Genomic DNA, 27,635 nt, shown 5'->3' with positions numbered 1-27,635 from the left:
ATGCTGCAGTGGCGGCACGTTCCCTTCACTGAAGGGAAAGCAATCAATATTGAGATTCAGGAATATCGGTGAATACCAATATTTTTGGTGTTGGTATATCATATCCGGCAAATATTGATTTTTTTTGTGTACACCCCTATAGCACTTTTTTGGGTAGCTAAATAAAAAATCCTAAATTATTGGAAATCTCATATTCAGCAGAACCTTATATTAAGTTGTGATCTGTATGTTTAGGAGGAAATCTGTTCTACCACAGAAGGCAAACTGGATATTAGTGGTGGGAACAAATCAGGACAATGGAGGTTCATGGGAGTCTCATGAACCACAGTTAGTGAACGTCCAATAACTTCTCAGTTTCTTGAAGCCTCCCTCTCCCTCCCGAAGTTGTGCTGCAGCTGTGGCATGCTTCCAGGAGTGAAGGGAAGGCAATTTGCCTTCTAGTCGCTTGTGGAGATGCAAATCTGGAGAGAGAAGGGGGGGATTTTCAATACCTCCTCCTCCTTCCCAGCATTATGCTGCTGCAGCAGCAGCACATTTCCAGGAGAGAAGGGAAGGCAAACTGCATGCCACCGAGGAGCACAACTCCGGAGAGGGAAGGGGGAGCCACAAATTGAACTGCTACAAAACCATAACAATTTGTGGACAAATCACAAAACAGGTGGGTTCGCGAACCAGGAGTTTGCAAAACATAAACTGGCCTAGTTTGTGATGAAACCTGGTCTGTAATTTGGTTCATGCCCATCCCTACTGGGTATCATCTGGTTGAATGTTCTCCCATACCAAATACCCTCTGCTTGTCAAAGAAGTACCTGGAATGTGAGAGGGAATAATTGAGGGCTAGACTCCTCCCCTAGAATGACAGTTTTCTGTGTGCAGAGAGTTCTTACATGGGAAAAACATTCAGAAATATAGCCAACCAATTTGGAAAACATCTAGGAAGATTTTACTGTTTACTTTCTCTGAACATAAAGCTTATTTCTCAGCCACAATAGAGTCTCTGTATAAAAGAAAACAAAAATATACACTGCTGAAGTGAACTGGATCCCATGCAAATATCTGATACACATAACTGGCAGAACTTTGGAAACTGGTTCACTAGTTGCATCTTTATGTGACTGATTTTACATTAAGACTTGCATCTTTCCAAGAGTAGAAAATTTAATTAATGTAGTTTAATTTTTGGATTTATACCCCACCCTATCCTGCAAGCAGGCTCAGGGCGGCTTGTAACAATAAAAGAACCACCTTTGACAAAATCCAACTGATGGTCAGGTGAAAGAAGTATTATCCACAGGTTTTGAGGATTCAAATCAATATCTCTATGCCTAGATAGGAAAATTTGAGGCCCCCAACTGCCTTTTAGTTTTCAGTCATTATATATACATGGCATCAACTTGTCAAAGCCCAGTTTTCCCTAAGCAGCATGCCCTTACTGAGGTTCTGTAGGACCCTGTCCCTCTCTAACTGGGTGTCACGGATCTTGTTCTGCAGCAGAATCAGCTTCTCCTCATATTGATGTTTAAGTGTCTGTAGGCGCCGTTGGCTGTTCTCCAACTCATCTATCAGCTTCTGCTTGATCTCAATCTCACAAGTCAGGTCAGCCAGGTCAGCTTGGAAATTTGCTGCTACAGAAAGAGAGACAAACTTCACCATCAGGAGGAGAATGGCATCTACATTCATTGCAACCTCCTGCTGAAATTGAAGGCAGAAGGGTCCTTTATAGTACTGAATGGGAAGAAAAGAAGCCTACTTCAACAAAAATAAATGAGCAATCGGGGGGAAGGGGCGTCTTGTGCTTTAGGGTTCCCATCCCCAATTAATTAATCCAGTCTCTGCAGACACCTTTTCATTTTATTCGATTTATATATTTTTCATTTTATTCGATTTATATTCCGCCCTCCCCACCGAGGCGCCTCAGGGCGGGATATAAATCTGTCCACAGTATATTCAGCTGGATCTTTACAGGGGCTTTGCTACCTTGCACTCTCCTTTAGCAACCCTGAAAGAGTCAGTTCTTTAACATTTGTTTCAGGTGCTTACTTTTTTCCTCAACATCTGAGTCCGAATCGACCAGGCTTTCTTCACTTCCTGAATCGTCGTCTTCTTCCTCCTCCTGACCACCTTCTTCCTCACAGCCACTCTCATCTCTTTCCTCCTAAATGAAGGGATGCCATGATCAGAAGGACTTCACAGTTTCAGTTCTATCATGAACAGTCATCTACAATATATATTTCTAGGTTCACCAGCTCACCCCAGCCCTTTCCCTTGTAGTGCTTCTCTTCAGATTAAGGAACTGGGAGCTGCTATCTCACTTTCTTAACAAACAGTGTTGATAGCACTCATTCAAAAAGCATGTTGTATTTTAAACCTTTGTCTGGTATCCCTGAAAATCAATCTTTGCTGGCAAAAAAATAAATATCTATCTAATCCAAGGAGGAACAGTCTCTCTGCTCAAAACAAAACAAAATACTAAATAAGGATCACTAAAGAGCAAATCATTGCTACAGGACAGGGGAGATAATATCCTGCCTCCCTCCACTTTTTAGGAAAGCCCTACCTTAAGGATCTGGAAAGCAAAAATAACTTACGTTCAGTGTCATTTTGTGAATGGCATAATTGTCACTTTTTAATTAACTCATTGACCCACTTCTAAGCTTCACTATTCCCAGACATATTTTACTTCTGCTTCTTCCACCCCATGGCCTAGAAAAATATGGCACCACAGTCTCCACCAAGGCTATGAAATACCCTTTCCAGCAGAAAGAGTCAACAGGAGCCATATCAGGAAAAGTGCAAGTAATGGGAGCTAGCAGCCCAACCCTTATAATACAACCAAGGAGTGTATACTTTTTCTCTGTTCTGACAGCTATCACACATCCCTTCTATCATAAGAACATAAGAGAAGCCATGTTAGATCAGGCCAATGGCCCATCCAGTCCAACACTCTGTGTCACACAGTGGCCCAAAAATGTTTTTATATATATATATACACACTGTGGCTAATAGCCACTGATGGACCTCTGCTCCATATTTTTATCTAAACCCCTCTTGAAGGTGGCTATGCTTGTGGCCGCCACGACCTCCTGTGGCAGTGAATTCCACATGTTAATCACCCTTTGGGTGAAGAAGTACTTCCTTTTATCCATTTTAACCTGTCTGCTCAGCAATTTCATCGAATGCCCACGAGTTCTTGTATTGTGAGAAAGGGAGAAAAGTACTTCTTTCTCTACTTTCTCCATCCCATGCATTATCTTGTAAACCTCTATCATGTCACCCCGCAGTCGACGTTTCTCCAAGCTAGAGTCCCAAGCGTTTCAACCTTTCTTCATAGGGAAAGTGTTCCAGCCCTTTAATCATTCTAGTTGCCCTTTTCTGGACTTTCTCCAATGCTATAATATCCTTTTTGAGGTGCGGCGACCAGAACTGCACACAGTACTCCAAATGAGACCGCACCATCGATTTATACAGGGGCATTATGATACTGGCTGATTTGTTTTCAATTCCCTTCCTAATAATTCCCAGCATGGCGTTGGCCTTTTTTATTGCAAACGCACACTGTCTTGACATTTTCAGTGAGTTATCTACCATGACCCCAAGATCTCTCTCTTGGTCAGTCTCTGCCAGTTCACACCCCATCAACTTGTATTTGTAGCTGGGATTCTTGGCCCCAATGTGCATTACTTTGCACTTGGCCACACTGAACCGCATCTGCCACGTTGACACCCACTCACCCAGCCTCAAGAGATCCCTTTGGAGTTCCTCACAATCCTCTCTGGTTCTCATCACCCTGAACAATTTAGTGTCATCCGCAAACTTGGCCACTTCACTGCTCACTCCCAACCCTAAATCATTTATGAACAAGTTAAAGAGCATGGGACCCAGTTCCAAGCCCTGTGGCACCCCACTGCTTACCGTCCTCCATTGCGAAGACTGCCCATTTATACTCACTCTCTGCTTCCTATTACTCAGCCAGTTTTTGATCCACAAGAGGACCTGTCCTTTTACTCCATGACTCTCAAGATTTCTAAGGAGCCTTTGATGAGGAACTTTATCAAAAGCTTTCTGGAAGTCAAGGTAAACAACATCTATCGGGTCTCCTTTGTCCACATGTTTATTCACCCCCTCAAAGAAATGTAACAGGTTAGTGAGGCAAAATCTTCCTGTACAGAACCCATGCTGAGTCTTCCTCAATAACCCGTGTCCATCAATGTGCCTACTCAGTCCTTGATAATGCTTTCTACCAACTTTCCCCGTATTGAAGTCAGACTGACTGGCCTGTAATTTCCCAGATCTCCTCTGGAACCCTTTTTAAAGATGGGGGTGACATTTGCTACCTTCCAGTCCTCAGGAACGGAGGCAGATTTCAATGAAAGATTACAGATTTTTGTCAGAAGATCCACAAGTTCAACTTTGAGTTCTTTCAGAACTCTCGGATGTATGCCATCCGGACCCGGTGACTTATTAGTTTTTAATTTGTCTATCAGTTGTAGGACCTCTTCTTTTGTCACCTCAATCTGACTCAGGTCTTTCAACACCCCTTCCAAAATTAGTGGTTCTGGGGCGGGCAAAAAGTTCTCATCTTCCACAGTGAAGACAGAGGCAAAAAATTCATTCAGCTTCTCAGCCATTTTCCTATCCTCCTTCAGTAATCCTTTTACCCTATGGTCATCCAAGGGCCCCACTGCCTCCCTGGCTGGTTTCCTACTTCTAATATATTTGAAGAAATTTTTATTGTTCGTCTTTATGTTTTTTGCAATATGCTCCTCATAGTCCCTTTTTGCCTGCCTGATCACAGTCTTGCATTTGATTTGCCACAGCTTGTGTTCCCTTTTATTAATCTCACTTGGACTGGTTTTCCACCGCTTAAAGGAGTCCTTACCTTTTACAGCTTCCATTACCTTGTTTGTTAACCATGCCGGCCTTTTCTTATGCCTGTTTGTGCCTTTCCTAACTTGTGGTATGTATTTTATCTGAGCTTCTAGGATTATAGTTTTAAATAGTCTCCAAGCTTCCCCAAGGGTTTTGACGGTATTTACCTTTCCTTTCAGTTTCCTCCTCACATGCCTCCTCATCTCAGTGAATTTACCCCTTTTAAAGTTAAACGTGGTTGTTGCGGTCTTTTTGGGCAACTCCCTATTTATACAAACGGTGAAATCAATAACATTATGGTCACTGCTCCCAAGCGGCGCAAGCACTTTTACATCTCTCACCAAGTCTTGGGCATTACTTAGGACCAAATCCAGAATCGCCCCACCCCTGGTAGGTTCTGAGACCATCTGCTCCATAGCACAGTCATTGAGAGCATCAAGAAACTCAATCTCTTTCTCTCGACCAGAAAACATATTGACCCAATCAATCTGTGGGTAGTTAAAATCACCTATTACGACACAGTTTTTACGTTTAGCCGCTATCTTTAAGCCTTCCATCATATTATAATCGTCCTCTCTCTTTTGATTTGGTGGGCGATAACAAACTCCCATAGTTAAATTTCCTTTTGGGCCCTCTATTTCAACCCAAAGAATTTCTAAAAGTGAATCTAATTCTCTGACCTCTGTCTTACTGGACCGTATATCCTCTCTGACATACAGAGCCACCCTACCTCCAACCCTTCCCTCCCTATCCTTTTGATATAACTTATATCCAGGAATCACCGTGTCCCACTGATTCTCCTCATTCCACCAAGTTTCTGAAATTCCCACAATGTCTATGTTTTCTCCCAACACTAAACATTCCAATTCACCAATTTTACTTCAAACACTTCTAGCATTTGCATACAAGTATCTATAATTTCCCAGGCAAGCTAGGCCCGCCACCTTCCTCCTGCCGCCTCGAGACTCTGGCAGACAGTCCATACTGTTTGTCACCATCACAGTGGATAACTCTGATCCGTTACTCGGTAGAAAAATAGCAGCCAATCCTTCATCTCTTTGAGACGAGTCCTCCCAAACCAGAGACATTTAATCTCCTGTCGGCTTTCCCCCAAGATTTAATTTAAAAACTGCTCTGCCACCTTTTTGATTTTAAGCACCAGCAGCCTGGTTCCATCCGGGGAAAAGTGGAGACCGTCTCTTTTGTACAGCTCCCGCTTGTTCCAGAAAGCATCCCAGTGCCTAACAAACTTAAACCCTTCCTCCTTACACCATCGTCTCATCCACACATTGAGACTTCTAATTTGTGCCTGTCTCTCCTGCTCTGCACGTGGAACAGGTAGCACTTCTGAGAAGGCTACCTGGGAGGTCCTGGCCTTAAGTCTCCCGCCCAGCAGCCTAAATTTTTCCTCCAGAACCTCACGACTGCATTTCCCCACATTGTTGGTGCCAACATGCACCATGACCACTGGCTCCTCCCCAGCACTGTCTATCAGCCTATCTACTACACGCGTAATGTCCGCTACCTTTGCACCAGGCAGGCAAGACACCATACAGCTGGGTGGCGAAACCGCGTACTGACTGTATGGGAGGGCGGGGTATAAATAAAAATTTATTATTATTAACAGTGAGATTGCTTACCTCTTCCACTTCATTTTCATCCGTCTCATCTGCCTCATTTTCCTGCTGAAGCTTCAGTCTCTTCTTAAACCCTTCCTTCTCTGGGCTATAGGAAGAAAAGTACATGGGAATAATTTATTTTTATTTCATCTTTTGGCTATAAAAGGAGGGCCCCCAAAGGACCCAACTAAATAAATGCTACAATTAAGACATTTACTATTACTGAGCACATAATCATTCCATTTCTATCACCAGTGGGGAACACAATGGTTTTGGAATCTGAAGTATATTGTTCCCTTTGCTTCACTAACAAACTTTTTACTACAGATATTCTCACAAGCCTTCAGCAAGAAAAGCCCCCATCTTGCAAGGGAAAATGAAAGCATGGAATGGTGGAAAGGGGATACATTGTTTAAAATTAGTGCTGCATTACAGGAATTGGGTGGAGAGTGAGAAGGCTAGAAAGCAGTTATATTTCTGCACTGCTCTGAAGTTCTGAGTTACCTTAAGTGAGCAATGTAGATGAGAGTGGGAAAGATACTGAGCAAAAGCCAGATGCAAATGCCTCTTTCTACCTTTTTCTCTGCAGTTTAGTCTCTTTCTTCAGCCGTTCTAGATCCTGCTTGGCCCACTGGAGGATTTCAGAGGCTTCTTTTTCAACAGCGGTAACAGGGCTATTTGAAGTTCCCAGACCAGGCCCTGGAGATAAGCCCAAGGAATAGGGAAGCCTAGAAGAAGCCCGAGATATGCTGCGACGCAGTGACTCATTCATAGCTTCACTCTCCAAAAGTTTTGTCCTATCAAGAAAATAAAGACTGCAGTCACCCGAGAGTGTCATTTTGTACTGAGGTGCTAGTGTATCAATAGAGGCATTAACTGCTCACCCACAACTACATGAAGCAGTCAATTGGATGCTATCATTTGATCCTCAAAGTCTATAATCAGCACATCAGCAGATAAAGTAAACCAGGATTCTTGGTTTAGTCTGCAGCAGAATATTCTGCCACTGTTTTGTAGAAACTGGAGCAGATTATTCCAAGTACTGGAGATGTGAGCAAGCTGAGAACAGGCACTGGAGCAGGAGCTTGCTGAGACAGAAGTGTTGAATGAAAGACTGGTAAGAAGCAATGTTCCCTCTAAGCTGTGGAGTCTTGTGAGCAAAAATTCTACTTCATGAACTACTGGCATTAAAGTTGTGAGCTACCGCATAAATTAGTTTGCTTTAGGGCCATTTTTCCTGAACTGAGACAAAAATGTGTGAGCTGGAGGCTAAAAAACTGTGAGCTAGCTCACACTAACTCAGCTTAGAGGCAACCCTGGTAAGAAGTATTACTGCTTCCAAATCCACTTATGACTGATTGAATATCTTCTGCCTAGAACATCCTATACATTAAAAATGAGATAATACTATCCATGAGAATTAAATGCAGGATGCAAATTACACAGAAACTGTCCTCAGGCTACACATTTTTTCCCGGGGGGGGGGATTAAAGAGGACAATACAGATGTTTGAGCCTGGTCATGGTGCTTATAAAACTCCCCCCACTCATACACAAGATAAAAAGGCAAGAAAGTAGCTGCCTGCTACACAGCCAGGCTATTTGATGAAACTCCAAGTAACTCTACACCTGAATCTACAGATCAGCGGGTTTACAGAACCCCCCTAAGCAAAGTTACAACTTTTAAGTCCACTGAAATCAATGGGCTTAGAAGGACTTATGGGAAACAGGCGACCTGATAAGGAGCACTTCAAAGACTCCAGTCTTTTCTCGCAATGGAGTGAACACCAGGAAAGGAGGGAATTTACTTATCTATCCTTACCTCTCCCTCATCGGGGAGACCCTGATGAGTGAACCCATGGGGGAGAGTGGCTTTAGGCTTTCACCTGGGTTTTGAAAATATCAAGGGCAGTTAAGATGAGGAGGGTTTTTTGCCAATAAGATCAGCCAACTCCAACTGGTCTTTTTTTTTTTTATTCCTTTATTTTCTAAAAAAATCTGGATTTAGTCATCTTTGCAAGCTTTGTAAAAATTTGGACTCCCAGAACCACAATATTTTGGATATTTCTGGACTCTTGGAAATGTGATCACAATTGAAAAGACTAGCAGTCTTCAAGCAGCATTTGAAGTCAGCTTCCAATATATAGTGGAAATTATATATAGTGAAAATTTATGGCTCTTGGAGCAAGGCTTTTGATAAACATTGATCTTTAATTACAGCTATTCAGCAAAAGCTTTATGTAGCCAGTTTTACAGAACTATATTTTGGAAGAAGGGTACATGTCTGCTTTCTAAGAAAACCTCATCTTCAATAACAGAGCTAAAATAATAAGTGAAGCATTTTTTAATATTATTTACTCAGCAGAATATAAAATTGATTATTTTCATTTCCACTTTTAATCTTTCTTATCTTTTTAATCTTTAATTAAAGACATTTGTTTGAAGTGTGCACTGCTTTGGCTATGACATGATGCATCAGGGATTAATAAAACTCAGCTTCACCTCTGCCTTAGATGAATCAGTACACTGGGTGTCCTGACGGGCTCAGGTCAGGACTCAAGTGGGCCACCTCCCCACCACAGACCAGCCCAACACGCCACCTGCAACTCAGGAGCAAAGCCCCCTGAAGCTCGCCAAGCCATCCCTGGCTTATCTGCCAGTTCCTGCCACCCACGCCACAGCCAAGGAGTCCCAGCCCATCCCACCATGTGTGTGTTTGTGTGTGAAGCAGTGATGCAGCCAAGAGCCCCTTTTAGCCCAAGCTCCCACTGGGTGAGGCCCTGCACCTGCTGGGAGTGGCAAGCCGTTGTTGCAGCCCAGGGCAGCAGGATGAAAGCCTGTGCCGTGGAAGAGAGGAATGACAGGGAGGTCAACTGGAGGCCACCTCCAAAGCTGCGGCAGCATCAAGACCCTGCCCCCAGAGGGCCCAGGGAGCATGGGCATGCAGGAGGAGCCGCCCCGGGTGTCTGGCCTTAAAAGGGGAGGCAAAGATAAGGGGGGAGGGTCTAGGAAGGGCAGGAGAGTCCCAGGAACAGAATAAAAGGAGGCCACAGGATGAGGTCGGGGAGAAGTGAGGCTGATGCCAGAGAGGAGGTTGCCACCAGAAAGAGGAGAGGAGCCTGCAAGCATCTAGCTGGAGGAGGAGGGCCTAGAGGGTTACGCAACCTGGCTTCCTCACCATTCTGAGACCTCTGGCCTAAGGGGGAAAACAGCCAGGGACCAGTGAGTGCGACAGCAACCTTAGGGTCACCTCAAAGGTGACAGGGATGGCCTGACACTGGGAAAGAAAGCTAAGATGATGCTTCCCCCACTTTTCCTTGTTGCTCCCCTTCCCTTTCTCCCTCTCTTTCCCCCCTTTCATTTATCTTCTATCTCCCCTGCTTTACTATATTATAATTTTAATGGGGGGAAATTGATATTTGTGAATTAATGATTAGTATTATTAGAACATAAGCTACCTTTCCCATCTATACTGTATCTATTGAGAACTATACTTGCTACATTCAGCCTTCTAATAAGAACTGTACAAAATATATATTTTTTATTCTAATGGAAATATATTTTAGTTGAGTTATTAAAATAGTATACACTTTGATTGTTGTGCACTTAATATATGCATAGAAAACAGTATATGGGAATAATATATGGGAAGTGTATAATATTTAAAATAAAAGAGCAAAAGGGGAAAATTGCAAATATTGATGCAGCAAATGAAACAATTTGAAGCAAGAAATCAAAAAACCATTCAAGATTCAGAGAAAGGAACCTTAAAGATTATCCAGAGTATTCAGAGAAATATTCAAGAATCTGAAGAAAGAATCCAGACGAACATTCATGAAGTGTGTTAAGAGATATCGGCTGGACTATCAGAAATTAATTTAAAATTACAAAAACAAACACAAGAAATTATAAAAATCAAAGAGAAGCAAAAAGATAATTACACACATTTAGAAAGGTGGGATCTTTGGACTGAAAAAGCAGAACAAAGAACTGAAATCCTGGAAACTCAATGCAGATCTAATAATCTGTGTTTCAGAGGAATCCCAGCGGATTCTAGGAGAACATATTTGGGGAAAAAAGGCTTTCATGATTTACTTCGTAAGTATTTGAAGGTAGAGGAAGACTTTCCTGACATTGACCAGATTTTTATGGAGTGAATTCAAGATCTGCATTCAAGAATAAACCACTTTGAGATATATTGGTTGGTTTGATTAACCTACAAGAAAACACAAGACACAATACTAAAGAACCAAAGGTAATCACCATTCAAGGTTGCAGGAAAAAAAGTGCAGATCTTTCAGGATTTACCAACAAATATGTTAAAGAAACGGAAAGACTTTTTGAAACAGATTTTTCTAAATAAATAAATAAAATATTGTTGGAAAATACCATTTTCAATAGAAGTATTTTTACCCAAAGGAAGAATAATCACAACAGAGGAACAAGCCAAGCAATTAGCCAAAAAACTGTAAGCAGAGGACTTACATAGAGGAACAGAAGGAGAACCTACTAGTAATTCAAAACAATCTGCTAGTAGCTCAAAGCAAAGTTTAAAGACTAAAAACTCCAACAAAACAAACAAACATAGAAAAGGATAAGTTGGATGTAGCAACAACATCAGGGCAAAATGGATAAATTAAAAATATTATTAACAAATATCAATAGACTGAATTCTCCTTCAAAACGCACAAAAATCTTCAATCATCTGAAAAAAGAAAGCACTGATATGTTATGCTTACAAGAAACTCATCAAAAGAAGACATAAGAACATATTTTAAACAATTAAAAATTAGGCAAAGCATATATTGCTTCAGCACAAAATAAAAAATGCCAGGAAGCCATTTATATAAACAACCCAATATTAGGAATATTAGAAGAATTAAGAGACTCAGAGGAAAGATACCTAATTTTAAAAATTAGACTCCCAGAAGGCAAAATATGCACTATAGCAACAATATATGCATCGAATGAACTGCTCCCTTAAAATACACCCCCCCACACACACACCTCCAATAAGACATAAGGCATGCCTTCCTCTAACACTGTCTGGAACTGAGAGGTTCCTTTGAAGTTTAAAAAAAAACCCAGAAAAAATTAAAAAGCTAAATGTGATCTTGCTGTAACCAAGTCTCGTTGATTTCAAATGGTGATAGAGTTAAACACACTTTCACATTCTAGCAGATTAGAAGGGAAAGTATTTATTTAGGTAATGGTCATTATCAACAATGATGAAGCAAATTTTGAAAGCACAAGGGAGAAACATAAACCACTCAGCTGTGTTATCCAGCTGTAACTGTAACTCTTCCCCTGTCTATAAAGATTTCTTCTCAAGCACCTGCAAAAAGAGAGAAAAATTCTATTCACCTGAGGTCCTCAATTTCTCGAATATAATTCTGGATCAGAGCACCAATAGCCTCATTGCCATCACCTACAGGAACAAAGGAGCAAAGCACCAAGGGTAATTATATAAAATTTAAGCAGTAGGCCAAAAGAATCAAGACAAGAATTAAAGAAGGATTCAAGGAAATCAAAGATGCCTCAGAAAACAGCAAACGATGGTGAGGAACTTACTACAGGCAGCTAAAAAATAGAACTGGATAACAAATATGTGGGACAGCAAACAGAGCAGCTAAAAAAATGAGCTGAAGGGGAGAACAACATGTTAAATGTAGTTGCCTGATTATTGCCCCCAGTTTTTATGCAGAATTTCACCTCAAAGACTGTGATGTAAAGGGGTGACTAATGCACAGAGTGTGGCTATTTACTCTTTCCTCTCATGTAGTTTTCCTACTGAAAATTAACAGCATGAATACACAGATAGTTTCCCCAGGAAGAATAAAAGCAGCCCAAGATGGTGATTTTTGAAACAGAAAGTCTTCCCAAATCCCTGCTCAGTGCTGTTATCCCCATTGTTACCCCACTGAAATCACAACCCCTGCAACTACATTCTGTTAAAAATAAAGAGTTAGGAAAAAACTATTAAGGAACTATATGAAACATATAGCCTTTCTGTTCCTCAAAGAAAGTGACAAGAGATGGGGGAAAATCCTGTAGTAGGGGTGGCCAAATTGCGGCTTGGGTGTCACATGGGGCTCTTTCGCACATATTATGTGGCTCTTAAAGCTCCCACCACCCTGCCAGCTAGCTTGCAGAAGGCATTTGTCTCTTAAAATCACTTCTCCAAGCCAAGCCAGCTGATGGCTTGGAGAATACATTTAAAGTTGCTTTCTTTCCATCTCTCCCTCCCTCCTCATGTCTATTTGCCTTCCTGTCTTACACTCTCAAACATCTGATGTTCATGTCTTGTGGCTCTCAAACATCTGGCATCTATTCTATGTGGCCAGGGCTTTTTGGGTAGAAAAAGCCCACAGGAACTCATTTGCATATCAGGCCACACCCATAATATCAAGCCAGCTGGAACTGCGTTCCTGCCCAAAAAATCCCTGTATGTGGCTGTTACATCAAGCAAGTTTGGCTACCCCCACACTATGGAAATTCTTTGCTGTATGGACCCATAACTACTTGCTGAGGACATCTCATTTTCATCTCCCACTATTTCCTCTTTCTCTTCCCTGAAAGCCCCCACAGTCTCTTACCTTTTCCTGCTTCCTTCTTTCCTTCCCACTCACTTACCTTACCAGTCTCAATACCTTCAGCTTTCCCTGTTTCCTTCCCCCAGCAGCTACCATCTAGGAAAACTATGGCTGAGTTGCACAGTGCTGGTTACTGGCCCCAACTGCATGGTACGCAACCTGCAAAGACTTGCAGGTGGTACCTCACTTTCCCCTGAATCCTCCCCATACTACTTCCCCTTCTCCTGGCAATCCCCATATCCTCATATTTCCCTTTTTCCTTCTCTTATTCCCAAGCACCAATTAACCTACTTTTTAATTGCTCATCTTCAGCTGTTTTATTTATTTACTTCATTTATACCCCATCCTTCTCCCCAGTGGGGACCCAAAGCAGCTCACATTATTCTCATCTCTTCCATTTTATCCTCACAATAATCCTGTGACCTAAGTTAGACAGAGAAAATGTGACTGGTCCAAGGTGAGCTTTTACAACAGGGTGGGGATTCGAACCTGAATCTCCCGGATCCTAGTATGAAACTCTAGCTGCTACACCACAGTGGTTTTCATGGAGTGGCTACTATTGAACAGTAGCAAACAGCCAGTCCAGGGAGAGTCATGCAAGTCACATGATATTAAGTCTCCCAGTGCTGTTAGCCGCCCTGAGCCTGCTCCGGCGGGGAGGGCAGGATACAAATAAAAATTGTTGTTGTTGTTGTTGTAGTGGTTGTTGGCAGGCCTGGGCCTGATGAGTCCGCCATCAAAGCTCAATCTGGGGAAGACTCCTCCCCCCCCGCCTTTTCCTGACAGAAACCTGAAGGCTGGCAATGGCCACCAAGGGCATTCATTTCTCAAAGTTACAGGCACTGTATCTATTATGGCAGGGCCAGATCTACCTAGTTTTTGAGTGGGGCAAAACTACTTATTTTTTAAGTGGGGGCGAAACTAAAAAATGTGCACAGACCCAGGAGGGAGAAAGAGGTGCATTTGTGCAGGAGGGCACTCAAGGACCCGCTGATTGGCAAAGCCTTTATTGCTCCCCCCCACCCTCTGGGGGCACCCAATTCGGCACCTCCCTCGAGTGGCACTCAGGACAGGTGTCCCCTCTGCCCCCCCTCTAGATCCGGCCCTGTATTATGGGAGGGTTAAATTCCCAAATGTACTTTTTAATGCAAGATTTTTCTGAACACATGAGACTTTCCTCAGGTTTGCAGAAATAACTGTCTAATTCATTCATGGCTCCAATCTCTGGATTTAAGTATCCACAGATATGGCAGCATTGAGAATTACATATATCAGTTATCTATATAAACAACTGCACAAAGCAGGATCAGGAACGTTAAAAAGTCTAGGAAGTTTTTTAAAAGCATTCCTCAACCAGGGCTCACTTTGTAGCAGGAGCTCCTTTACGTATTAGAGGCCACACACCCCTGATATAGCCAATCCTCCAAGAGCTTACAGGGCTCTTCTTACAGGGCCAACTGTAAGCTCTTGGCGGATTGGGTACATCAGGAGTGTATGGCCTAATATACAAAGGAGCTCCTGCCACAAAGTGAGCCTTGCCCTCAACTCTTGACAGCAAAGTTATGACTGAAGTCTGGGAACTCAGTGTGTGCTGGCTACAGAAGTCATCTGGGAATCTCAGCTGGTTCCCCTCTCAATCTCACCTGCCTTGGCTAGAATCAGACTGGCTTCCTGGCTCATCAGATGGGTGACCCTGACATTGATGGCATCAATAGCCTCTTGCATGGCCTTCACCCGCATACGTAAGGTGGTGTTCTCCTTCTGCAGCATGGCATTCTCATGGAACAGGTCACTGTATCCTTCAGAGCCATCCTCTCCAATAACACGTTTCCCCTTTGCAGAGAGAAGTGAAAGAAGACACCATTGGGATGGGCAGGAGATAAACAGAAAGTAAGTGAAGGTAGCTGACCTATGCACATCCCAACAAAGAGACAAACATAAGGCAGTCACAGGACTGTTCATTTGTTATTTATTTATACAATTTATACCCTGCCTTTCTGTCCTCATCAGGGTCACTAAGGCAGCTAACAGCCTAAAAATATACACAGTAAAAACACATCTTATGAACCATTAAAACCAAACAAAACACGTAATTAAGCAAATAAAACTGAGCTAAAATACACCTACAAAAACATAAGACCAACATTTAAAACATAGGACAGGAAAGAGGGCTCGCTGGGGAAATGCTAAACAACAACAACAAAGTCTTCACTCACTGGTGAAAAGTAGCAACAGAAGGGAACAGGCAAGTCTCTGTGGGAAGAGATTCAGAATTTTGGCACCACCACTAAGAAGGCCCTCTCTCATCTTGCCACCCACCTAATCTCAAATGGCGGAGGCTCTCCAAAGCCTGGCCTTGTAGGATGACCATAGTGGTTGGGAAGGCTTGTAAGGAAGTAGCAGTCAGGTATGTTGGTCACAAGCCACACAGCGCTTTAAAGATCAAGTTCTTAAATCGTGCCCAGAAACAGACTGGAAGTCAGTATATATGGGCCTAGGATGGAGTGATATGGTTCTTACTACCCACTCCAGTCACCAACCAGTTCAGGATTTCTACAGCCTCCCTGGGATTGACCAGAAGCACGAGATACAGCTGAGTGTCATCCAGGTAGGACTGGAACCACTGCAAAATAGTGCCTCCCAGTCCCCATCCAGCTTTTGTATATGCAGGAAGATTTAGATTTGTATATATATAATTTATATCCGCCATTTTCAGCATCAAGTCCTCAGAACAGGCTACTGAATTTTAAAATACAAGAAAATCAAAACAAATTCAAAGTATAACATTAAAGTGATTAACACGGCCACTAAAAACATCACCATAATTATAACCAGCATTAAACCATGCCACAATCTATAACTCAAAGGCCTGTTAAAATAAAATGATTATTTCTGCCTTTCTAAAACTGCCAATAGACCAGATTTCTCTTGGGAGAGAGATAACATTATCACTAATGGTTTGGACAGTATTGATACAGACTATGTTTTCTCCACCTTTAGACAGTGATAACAAGTTCTTCCGAGAATCTGAATTGTCTTCAATAATTAAAAGCAAGTTTCTAGCCCTTATATCTGTGATAATATGTCAGAAAGCAATGCATGCTCATAAGGCAGACTAAACAACACTTTTTCAGTGATACTTGTCCATCCTGTAACTAACAGAACTAGAATAATCTTTGCAGTGTGCTGCTTGCACCCTGATCAATTTGGAGGAAGGGCAGGATTATTACATTTTGTTATTTTTTTTAAATTTATATATTGACTGCAGTCAGGCTGTTCTTGGTACTGAATTTAGATTCCCTGAGAACAAAACTTTATTTTAAATGCACAGAACTTTGCCTACAGCACACTGTAGCTGCTATAGGATGAAAAGCAGAATCAACACTGCTAGGCTTCGTGCCTGTGGCAGCAGACCATACAGTGCTGTGTTCAAAAATACTGTTGTAATTGCTGATGACTCCCTTCCCATTTCCTCTAATATCAACAAAGATTAAAAATAAGTTCTCTGCCCTTTAGGCTAAGAGAGACTTGCCTATTCCCAGAATCGGTCACAGAGATGGAACAGCTCTGTGGAGAGAAAAATAAGCCAGTAAAGGCATTTTGAATACTTTTTCTCCTGGAAGTTTGAACAGATGTGCAGAACTCAATTGCCTAAAGAAAGAAGTCACCATTGGGAAAGTGACACCACTTCTGGTGCTGAAGGTTTGTGGTTCAATTTCCAGCAATGACAAGGGATCAGCAAAATACTTGTGATTTCTCCTTACCGCCTTGTACTCCATAAGTTCCATCTGGAGTCGGGCAATTTCAGCTCGTAGGGCACTGATTTGCTGGCTTGTCTTATCCTGATTCACCACCACTTTGTTCTTGATGTTGCGAGCACGGTTGGCATACTTTAAGGTATTCAGGGTCTCCATAAAATCTCGGTCTGAAGGGCTCACACAAGCGATCATTACAGTTTGGCTATAAAAAGAGAGGAAGAGCAGATAGAGGTCAAACAGAGGAGGGTTGCTAGCCATCATGCTCTATCAGCTTTCTCTAAAAGACAGCCACCATATAGGGGTCAAGCCATTCCTGACACTGGCTTCCACCAAGATGCAATTAGGCAGCCCAAGTTCAAAACTTCAGTGTTCCAATTTGCTGAAAAGTGTGTGTGGGTTAAGAGACAAAAGATCAGGACCAGATAAGGAGAGTTTGGGCTGGCAAGAATTTTGGACAACCTCAGCTCCTTTGCTTTGGGCAAATTTGCTTTGGGCAAATTCCCAATTTTTCTGCTTAGCAGGAGGCGGAGGATCCCAAATGATAAAGGATGTGTCAAACTAGATAGAGAACATAACAGCAAGAGGGGTGGTTGTTGAAGAAACAAACTGGGGGGCAAAGAGGAGATCATAATGATCCATTATTAGGAGGGTCAGCTGCCAAGTCCTGGATAAAAAACAGCTTAGATCTCTTATGTAAGCACCAGTTCTACAGAAGCCAATAATTGTATTTTGAACTTGAGGAGAGAGAGGGGGGAAAACAAAGCCCAGGATTTATGTATAAAATTATACTTCTTCTTGGAGATATGCTGGGGTTTAGTTGCAGGGCCTCTAATTAGTCAAGCCACTGTTAATGGGAATGTCAGCCATAACACACTACCTAGACCACTTTCTCACCTGTAACCTCTAATGCCTGCAACCCCACACAAGCACTTCTGTGATACTAGATCTCTTCCCATTACCTGTTGCCACCAAGAGAGTCCTGCAGGAGCCGGGTCAACTTTGAATCTCGGTAGGGCACATGCAAGGCCTTCTTGCTCTGATCCCCAAGGGCACTGATGACATTTCCAAGTGCTAACTGCCAAGGGAATGGGCATATCAGTACATAAGATTGAAAACAATCCTCATCCCCTTTATTTTGAAACCAGACAGTCTTCACAGAAAAGTTGCCACAGCTCTAAACTTCCATTTTTATGATTGATGACATATCTCTGCATGGATGATACTGAAGCCTTTCTTGCTTTGGAAGTGGGTCTTTTTTTGCTCAGGACAAGATCAAGCTGGTAAAAACCACCAGTCTTCCAGAACAAGGATGTACCATATGTCAAACAAGTATGGAAACGGGCTTCCTGTATTACCATGATTGAATGGAATCCATAGCTTTACTAACACACCCATTCAACTCTCATATATATTATTAGCCCTTATGATTATAGATAAAATCTTAAATTATGAAAACGTCCGTTAAAATAGATTAGAATTCTTTTCATGATCTTCAGTTCTCCATCAATGCTGTTCTCCCTTTGATATTTTATTATTCCCCTGTTTTGCAACCAAGATGGAATAATCTCAATTTATCATTCTCAGGATATTCATGAATAACCTGATTGCACATTTGTTGATGTTGAAAGCTGGATACACAACAGGAAGACATACTCAATGCCATGTCCCCATAATAAACATACTTGAATGATACATGTGTTTGCACCTGGAAAGGAATGATTATGTATGAAATGTCCCTTGATTTAAATGCCAGTGCCACTGAGTGAAAGTCAAATTATAGTCCCATTTCAGTATTCAAAATACCTTTACTGCAGTTGTTTTAGACAGAACTTTGGCCACCATCAGCAACATACATTTGCACACAAATAATCCTGTTTCCTACAGACTGCATGCTATGGCAGAGAGCTCAATGATCAGGCTGCATTCAGAGAAATAATTTATAAACCATGATTTGATCAAACCGGGTTAGTTTTGACCTCTGAATGGGGTTTGTTGTGCATCAAGCTGAAATTTTAAACTATGGCCAGCTGCTGGTTTGTTAACCACAGATGCTTTGTTATGGTACTGGAATTCACAAACCAGTTTATTGAATAACATTGTCCCTTGCAGTCACATGGTTAAAGGCAGCAGCATAAGGAGGATGTCTTCCTTGCCTGGAGGCAGGAGAAGCAAGAAAGCACATAAACTGAAATTTGTTGTTTATATCTAATAGATTTCCCAGAGTTTGTTGCACAAGCCATGCTTCAATCCAGCTATGGTGTATCATGATCTCTGAATGCATGTGAATTTACTATTAGATCAGCCAGAGTTTGAGGAGACTTAAAAACACTAAGCATCTGAGATGAGAACTGGTCAGGCACCTGTCCCCACACCCAGTTCTGACTCATCTCTATAATGAAGGCCCCAAATGCTATACCAAGCCACAGTTGATGGAGATCCCTTCTTTGGCTCTCTCGCCTGTAGCTCCGGTCCGTTTCAACCTCTCTGAGCCAGCCAGGTCAACAAAGTGGAATTTGGCAGTTCGTGTCTCATACTCGCTAGTAGGTTGAGATCCCTCAAGGAGGCTGCTTGTCTCTCCGTTCACCTGGAATCCAAACAAAAAAAAAATAATCAACTCTCGTTGATTTTGCCAGAATTATATTGTACTGCACAGGCAGATGTTTTGTCACAGATCAGAAAGTGTGACCACAGAATTCCCACCTGCACCTGACTTTAAAAGCCCTGAAGTGAATTCCTACTGCCTGTTCTGAAGAAGACGCTAAGGCAAGATCTCTTATTCTAGTGAAATGCACACATACACACACACCCAGGGCTTTTTTTTTAGCAGGAACTCCTATGCATAGTAGGCCACACCCCCCCGATGTAGCCAATCCTCCTGGAGCTTACTGGGCTCTTAGTACAGGGCCTACTGTAAGCTCCAGGAGGATTGGCTACATTGGGAGGGTGTGGCCTAATATGCAAAGGAATTCCTGCTACAAAAAAGGCCTGCACACAATCAAACCCAATTGTCCCAAAGGTCTCATTGTATCACCATTTCCTGAGAGTCTTCCACCCCTCACAAATAAGGGAGAGAAGATAATCCTCTCTTATGCCCTTACCAAGTGCACAGGAGAGCACACTCGCATTTGGCAAAGGTAGATGGTGAAGATCGCATGGGACCGAGAGCTCTGGACATTCATCTGGGTGCTGGCTGTGGTTCGGGATAGAGCTCCCTGCTTCAGGCACTGAATCAGCTGAAATGACAGAAGGCACATATTTTCTACCAACATGCTAAGCAAAACATATACAAATGAATTTCCTAACCTCACTTGAACAGGCTGCAGTATTACTTTTTTTTGACACTATTGCATCACTGACTCTTGCAAAAATCATCCCTCTACACAGGCACATACAAGGCCATAACAATCCGGACTAAAGTAGATGGGACATACAACTGAATGTCTATTTCTCATGTTTCTAATGAAATGATGCCTTGGAGGCTACAGTAGCAAAATGGAAGAATGGACAGGGAAAGGAGAAAGAAGAAGGCTTTATTTCATCCTCCCCTCAGTGCCTGTTTGTCCATCCAATAATCATACCCCAGACTACTACTCCCTCTACAGGAAAACAATTTGGAAAATTCTGTACTCCTTAACCATACAAAATACAAAAAATATTGACTGGCATATATAAAAAAGGGGGCAATACATTTAAGAATTTTAAAAAAGATGGGGAGGTGATTGCAGAAAATTCAGGGTTTCTGTATTATTGTTTATTTAAAAAAACAGGTTTCCTACCTGTAACTGATGATCTTCGAGTGGTCATCTGTGCAGTCACACCAATGGGGAGAGGCGCCGGCCCTGATCGGTAAACTTCAAAGCTGCGGATTTCCGCGCCCCTATCGCAGCGCACGCACGCGCAGACTCCCCACTGCGCATGCTCGCTGGGACGGGAGCGGACATCCTGCCAGTTCCTTCTGACCGCTGCGTAAACCCACCACAGATGGACCGGCAGTGGAGGGGAAGGAGGGCGGGTAGTGTGACTGCACAGATGACCACTCGAAGATCATCAGTTACAGGTAGGAAACCTGTTTATCTTCTTCGTGGTCTCTGTGCATCACACCAATGGAGACTAGGAAGCCAAGGTCCTACCTGGAGGAGGGCGCCACGGTCCATCAGCAAGAGACAGACTGGAGAACAGCACGGCCCACTGCAGAATCCTGACGCCGCCCCATGTCTAGCGCATAATGCGACACGAAGGTATGCGCTGATGCCCAGGTGGCAGCCTTGCAAATGTCCTGCAGCGGTACACCCTTCATGAACGCTGCCAAAGTCGCCATCGCACACGTGGAATGGGCCCACAGTGGCCCAGGGAGTGGCTTCTTATGCAGAAGATAACACAGCTGAATGGTGTCCATTATCCACTTGGACAGCCGCTGGGATGAAATCCTTCGACCCAGAGAGGGTGCCGCATAGGACACGAAGAGCCGCGAATCCCATCGGAGGGTCTTCGTGCGGTGCAGGTAGAACGCTAACGCCCGCCTCACGTCCAGGGCGTGCAGCCTCCGCTCGGCCTCTGTCGTTGGGTTCGGAAAGTACACAGGTAAGTTGATCTCAGCATTCAGATGAAAGGAGGAGATCACCTTAGGCAGGAAAGTGACGTCAGGGCGAAGCACTACACCCTCAGGGGAGAAGCAGAGATACGGGGCGTCACACCTCAGCGCCACCAGCTCACCCACTCGCCTGGCCGATGTAACCGCCACCAGGAGTGCTGTCTTCCACGCCAGCAGCTGGAGCGAACAAGTAGCCATAGGCTCAAATGGCTTGCCCACCAACGCCTTAAGCACTAAGGGCAAGTCCCAGGCCGGCGCGGGCACCCGCACCGCTGGATACAGCCGAGCGATACCCTTGAGGAACCTCTTAGTCTCTGGATGGGTGAAAACCGAGCACCCCTCAATCTAGGAATGCTCACTCGAAATGGCCGCCAAGTACACCCTCACCGAGGATACTGCAAGACCCCGATCCAGCAGGGACAGCAAAAAATTGAAGACTGCAAGGCAGGCCCGCCGTCCGCGGCTCCAGCCCCTCGGTTACAGAGAATTGGGCAAACTTCGACCATTTGTAGGAGTACAACTTCCGCGTAGAGGGCTTTCTACTGCTCAAAATCACAAACCGAGCTCTCTCCGACAACTGTGAGCGTCCAGACGCCACGCCGTTAACTTCAGGTGGGGCACATCATGGTGCACAACCTGCCCCCGATGCGACAGCAGATCTGGAGCCTGCGGGAAGTGGTGGAACGTCCCGTTGGCAAGATGCAGGACCATCGGGAACCACTGCTGCCTTGGCCACCATGGCGTCACCAGGATGCCTACCGGCTTCTCTCTCAGAATCTTTTGCACCACCCTGGTGATCAGGGACAGAGGGGGAAAAAGATACACCCTGTGGTGAGTCCATGGAACGAGGAGACCGTCCCCCAGAGACATGGGGTCCGCACCACCCCTGGTGCAGAACGACTCGCACTTTCTGTTGTCTCGGGTCGCGAATACGTCTAGCGTAGGCGCTCCCCACGGGTGGAACACAGGTTGCAGGAACTTCCAGTTGAGCTCCCACTCGTGGAGCGATGCTCCCCCCCTGCTGAGAAAATCCGCTTGGGTATTCTGGACCCCCGGGAGGTGGGTCGCGAGCAGCCACGTCCCCAGAGCCACGCACGTTTCCCAAATCGTCATTGCCAGCCAGCAGAGTCTGTGGGACACCGTGCCCTCTTGACGGTTTATATATGCCATGGCCGTAGTATTGTCCGTTAGGACTGCCACCGACCTGCCCTTGATGAGTGCCTGGAAGGACTGGACAGCATGAAAAATGGCCAGCAGCTCTAAGAAGTTGATGTGCTGAAGGGCCTGATGGGCAGGCCACCGGTCCCCTACACAAAGTCCCATCGCATGTGCGCCCCACATCCAAAGGGACGCATCCGTCGTGATCGTAACGGATGGCTGCGGTCTGTGGAAGGGCACGCCCTCCGTCAAGTTGTGCTCTTGTCCCCACCACTCGAGATCCGCCAACACCTCCGGAGGGACAGTCAGGAACCGATTCGGGGAGTTGAAGTTGCAGCGGAACTCCTTGAGGCACCACAGTTGGAGTGGTCGCATGCAAAGCCTCGCAAACGTCACAACTGAGGTGGTGGCTGAGATGAGTCCCAGTAGCCGCTGAATCCAGCAGGCGGGAACCGATGGAGTCTGTTGGAGGGAGCGAACCGCTCGGACGATGGCGTCCACTCGATCCAGAGGGAGGAATGCCCTGCAGGCCTCGGTGTCCAGCACCGCTCCGATGAACTGCACTCTCTGCGACGGCTGAAGGTGTGATTTCTTCCAGTTGACCTGAAGCCCCAACTCGGCCAGAAGGGTGAGAATGATGTCGATGTGCTGAAGCAGAGCCTTCCTTGATCCCACTACTAGCAGCTAGTCGTCTATGTACGGAAATAGGGAGATTCCCTTCAGCCTCAGATGGGCGGCAATAACGACCATCGTTTTCGTAAACACTCTCGCTGCTGTAGAAAGGCCAAAGAGCAAGGCTCTGTACTGGAAGTGGGCGTCCTCGATCACGAAGCGCAGGAACTTCCGGTGTTGGGGGTGGATGGAGACATGGAAATAAGCGTCTTTCAGATCTAGAGTGGCCATCCATTCCCCATGGTCCAGAAGCGGGAGGATGCAGGGCAGCGAGGTCATCGAAATTTGTTGTACCGAATGAACACGGTGAGGGCCTGAAGGTCCATAATCGGGCCAGGCCGCCATCCTTCTTTGGGACAGCAAAATAGCGGGAGTAGAACCCACGGCCATGTTGGTCCTTCGGAACCTCTTCGATAGCGTGCTTGAGGAGGAGGGACTGGACCTCCTCCCGAAGGGCTGGGGAGGGTGAGGTGTAAGCAAACATCGGGGTAGGAGGGTACTGAAAGAATTCTATCTCGTACCCCCATTGAATTATCGACAAGACCCACTGGTCTGATGTAATACGGGACCAAGCCGGGAGGAAACTGGATAGGCGAATAGAGTCCGTGTCCGCATGGGGGCGTGCGGGTGGTGGAGATTCAAAGGCCCTGCTTGTGCTGCTTGGGGCCCTTGTGCCTGGAGGACTGGGCAGAAGATGGAGAATACTTTTGTTTAACCTGGTATTGCGGCCTCGAAAACGTGGCTGCCGACTTCGGACGCCATGGACACTCCGGAGATTTAGAGTAGGGCTTCTTCTGCCACTGCCGAGGCCACTGGCGCTTTGCTGGAGGGCGAGATGTGGAAACCCCCAAGTTCCTAGAAGTTTTAATACTCTTGTCCATCTCCTGAAGGACCAAGTCTGTAGTTGCACTGAAGAGGCCTGTGCTGTCAAACGGAAGGTCCTCAATATAAGCCTGCATATCAGGTTGCAGAGCAGTGGACCGCAACCAGGAGTGCTGCCGCAAGGATATGGCCGTTGTCAAAGTCTTGGCACAGGCATCGCTCGAATGCTTTGCAGAGTTCAGCTGCTGCTTAGCAAGAGCCATCCCCTCCTTCTGGAGCTTCTTCAAAGCCATTCTACTCTGTTCCAGCAGAGTGTTCAGAATGGGAGAGATCTGGTCCCACAAGGCATATTGGTACCTGCCCATGCAGGCTGAGTAATTCGCTATTTTGACCCCAAGAGACCCCATTGAGTACAACCTCCGCCCCATAGCGTCCAGCTTACGGCCCTCCTTGTCAGGGGGCGTGGAATGCGTCTTCTTCGCCTTAGAGGAGGATGATACTACAACTGAGTTGGGCTTAGGGTGCATGTACAAAAACTCAGCAGTGCTTTCTTGCAGACGGTAGATGTGGTCCAGCCGGCGCGATGATACCGCCGTGGACGCAGGTTTGTCCCAGGATGACTTTGCCGTGTGTAACATCACATTGGTGATGGGTAGGGCAACCGCTGTCGAAGTGTCCCTTTGGACAATGTCAAAGACATTGTCCGTGACCACGGGCTGAGGCTGAACGGTGGGCAAGGATAACGCCTGCGCCATCCTCTTAATAAGTTCGCCGTAGGACTTGAGGTCCTCAGATGGGGAGATAGGCTGCTCCTCTGTGGTCTTACACGGTGGAGAAGGTTCACCAGCGGAGGAAGCCCCTTGCTCTTCAGGGGAAGACACTCTCAAGGACCTAGGAGACGCTCCAGGCGACTCTGACGGCTCCGAGGGTTGATGCAGGGGTGGTAACGCCGGGCCTGGCGGCGTGGCCCATGACTTGTCCGGAGAAACGGGCTGATCCGACTCTCGATGCCGATCACGACACTCGACCTCGGGCGGTTTCGATAGCGAAGCCGAAGGGGCGCGCCGTGGGGTTCTACACGACATCCAAGACCGGTAGGAGGTCTCCGACATCTGGTCCCAGTCCATCTGTCTCGGTGGCAGCAAGGGAAAGGGGGGCTGCATCGGGTAGGCACCATAGAGATACTGCCACTGGCGCTGATCCCATGGAATCTGCGACACTGGCCGGTGTGGAGAAGGATCCCTCCTTTTGTGGCGAGGAGAGCGGCTGCTCGATGACCGATCCCGATGCGAGTCCCGACGTCGATCCCGAACTGGACTACATCATCAGCTGTAACTTCCAAGTCTGGCAAAAGGGTAGGCCTGCGTAGAGCAAACTGCAATAGTCTAATCTGGAAGTGACTGTTGTGTGGATCACTGTGGCCAAGCCACGAGAAGAAAGGTAGGGAACCAGCTGCCAGGCCTGCTGAAGATGGGAAAAGGCTGATTTGGCAGCAGCTGTAATGTGGGCCTCCATAGACAAGGTGGCATCCAGTATCACACCTAGGCTCCAGACCCTGGACACAGACACCAAGGATACCTTCTCCAAGCTAAGAGCCGAATTTCCTTTCTCAAGTCCCGAAGACTCAGGTACAGGACCTCCATTTTCAATGGATTCAATTTCAGATGACTCTGCCTCAACCAACCAGCCAGGGCCCCCAATGCCCAGTCCAAGATGTCTGGGGCTGAGTCTGGCCGGCAACAGATATAGCTGGTTGTCATCCGCATATTAATGACACCCAGGCCCAAACTCCCAGATCAGCTGTACAAGAGGGCGTATACAGATGTTAAATAGCACTGGGAGAGGATCACTCCCTGAGAGATCCTGCAACTCACTGGGAATACCCTCAATGGGGATACCCTCTCCCCCAGTGCCACTCTCTGTCTCCAACCTTGAAGAAAGGAGGAAAACCACTTCAAGGCAGTCCCCAGAATCCCCACATCGGCAAGACGATGGGTCAAGAGATCATGATCAACCATATAGAACACTGCTGTAAGATCCAAGAGTAACAGCAGCGCCAACCCACCTCAGTCCAGTTGTTTCTGAAGGTCATCTGTAAGGGTGACCAAAGCTGTCTCAGTCCCATGACCAGGATGGAATCCTGACTGGAAGGGATTTAGAATAGATGCATCCTCCAGGTAAACCTGAAGCTATTTGGCCACCACTCTCTCAACTACCTTACCCAGGAATGGTAGGTTAGACACTGGGCAGAAGATGACCAGGACCATCAGGTCTAAAGATTCTTGAAGAGCAGACACATTACCACCCTCTTCAACTCCCCTGGGAAAAAACCCAGAAACAGGGATTGATTAACAATCTCAGACAGGTGGCACAAACCATGTCTCCATAGGCTTTCACCAGCCAAGAAGGGCACAGATCAAGGAAGCAAGTGGTGGACCTCACAGCCACAAGGGTCCTGTCAACCTCTTCCTGAGAAAGGTGGCTAAATGTGTCCATTATAGGGCCAGAAGATGGCCAAGGAGTTTCCAGTTCTGCTTATTGTTTTAACTGTGGTGGGGAAGTCTCAGCAGAGCAACAAGACTTTATTGGTGAAATGGCTCGCAAAAGCCTTGCAACCAATGTCCAATTCGATATTTTGCTTGCCTTGATGATGATGATATTGGATTTATATCCCACACTCCACTCTGAATCTCAGAGTGGCTCACAATCTCCTTCATCTTCCTCCCCGACAACAGACACCCTGTGAGGTGGATGAGGCTGAGAGGACTCTCACAGCAGCTGCCCTTTTAAGGACAAGCTCTGCCAGAGCTATGGCTGACTCAAATCCATTCCAGCAGCTGAAAGTGGAGGAGTGGGGAATCAAACCCGGTTCTCCCAGATAAGAGTCCGCACACTTAACCTGATGATTAAATTGTTCTGAATAACTGCCAGGCAAGAGCTTGCCAATGCAATGACAGCCGCATAGTAGTCTTTCTTTGCAGACTTCATTGCCACCTCATAGGTTCTCATAAACAACTATAAGATGCTCTAGTCACTTTGTTGCGAGTACACCACCACCTTCACTCTAGACATCTCAGTTCCCATTTCATTTGCTGTAGCTCCAGTGTATAGCACAGAGCTAGTTTGGAATGGGGCCAAAGAGGGTCCTGGGGGCAACTGTATCAATGGCTTCAGAGAGTCAACTATTCCAGTCTCCCACCAGTGCATCAAGTGGATTGGCAGAGGGTATCGGGTCCCACAGAGCATTCCAGAATCCATCAGGACCCATAAGTCTCCACAGGCAAGCATAAATTTGCTTGCCGCCTAAACAAGGAAGGTTTGGAATGCACATCCAGGCCTTAAGGGCAAAATGGTCAGACCACAGCACTATGTCAGTATGTATTTGACTCACCTCTACCCTCATCTCAAAGATAAGATCCAGTGTGTGGCCCACCTGGGGGGGGGGGTGTTACTACAAATTGGGAAAGTTCCAGTGCTACGATGGATAGCATCAGTTCCTTAGTCTGAGAGAAGTCTATCTCATCAACATGAACATTAAAGTCCCCCAGAATAAG

At 45.3% G+C, this 27,635-nt stretch overlaps 1 protein-coding gene across 4 annotated transcripts in view; it reads right to left on the bottom strand.

The window, feature by feature from the left end:
* Positions 1 to 27,635, bottom strand: part of KIF21B (kinesin family member 21B) — a 113,601-nt gene that overhangs the window by 36,201 nt on the left and 49,765 nt on the right. For all 4 annotated transcript variants that reach the window (XM_060231566.1, XM_060231567.1, XM_060231564.1 and 1 more), the window contains exons 5-14: positions 19,937 to 20,071; positions 19,255 to 19,422; positions 17,798 to 17,913; positions 16,845 to 17,040; positions 14,724 to 14,913; positions 11,852 to 11,915; positions 7,064 to 7,285; positions 6,510 to 6,594; positions 2,041 to 2,155; positions 1,434 to 1,625 (exon numbers count right to left, since the gene is read on the bottom strand). In XM_060231566.1, coding sequence (XP_060087549.1) covers positions 1,434 to 1,625; positions 2,041 to 2,155; positions 6,510 to 6,594; positions 7,064 to 7,285; positions 11,852 to 11,915; positions 14,724 to 14,913; positions 16,845 to 17,040; positions 17,798 to 17,913; positions 19,255 to 19,422; positions 19,937 to 20,071 — 1,483 coding nt within the window. The remainder of the gene's footprint in view (positions 1 to 1,433; positions 1,626 to 2,040; positions 2,156 to 6,509; positions 6,595 to 7,063; positions 7,286 to 11,851; positions 11,916 to 14,723; positions 14,914 to 16,844; positions 17,041 to 17,797; positions 17,914 to 19,254; positions 19,423 to 19,936; positions 20,072 to 27,635) is intronic.

Source organism: Heteronotia binoei, chromosome 2 (genome assembly GCF_032191835.1).
Source record: "Heteronotia binoei isolate CCM8104 ecotype False Entrance Well chromosome 2, APGP_CSIRO_Hbin_v1, whole genome shotgun sequence".
In the NCBI taxonomy this organism is placed as follows: domain Eukaryota; kingdom Metazoa; phylum Chordata; class Lepidosauria; order Squamata; family Gekkonidae; genus Heteronotia; species Heteronotia binoei.
This window is presented reverse-complemented; position numbering and strand designations above follow the sequence as displayed.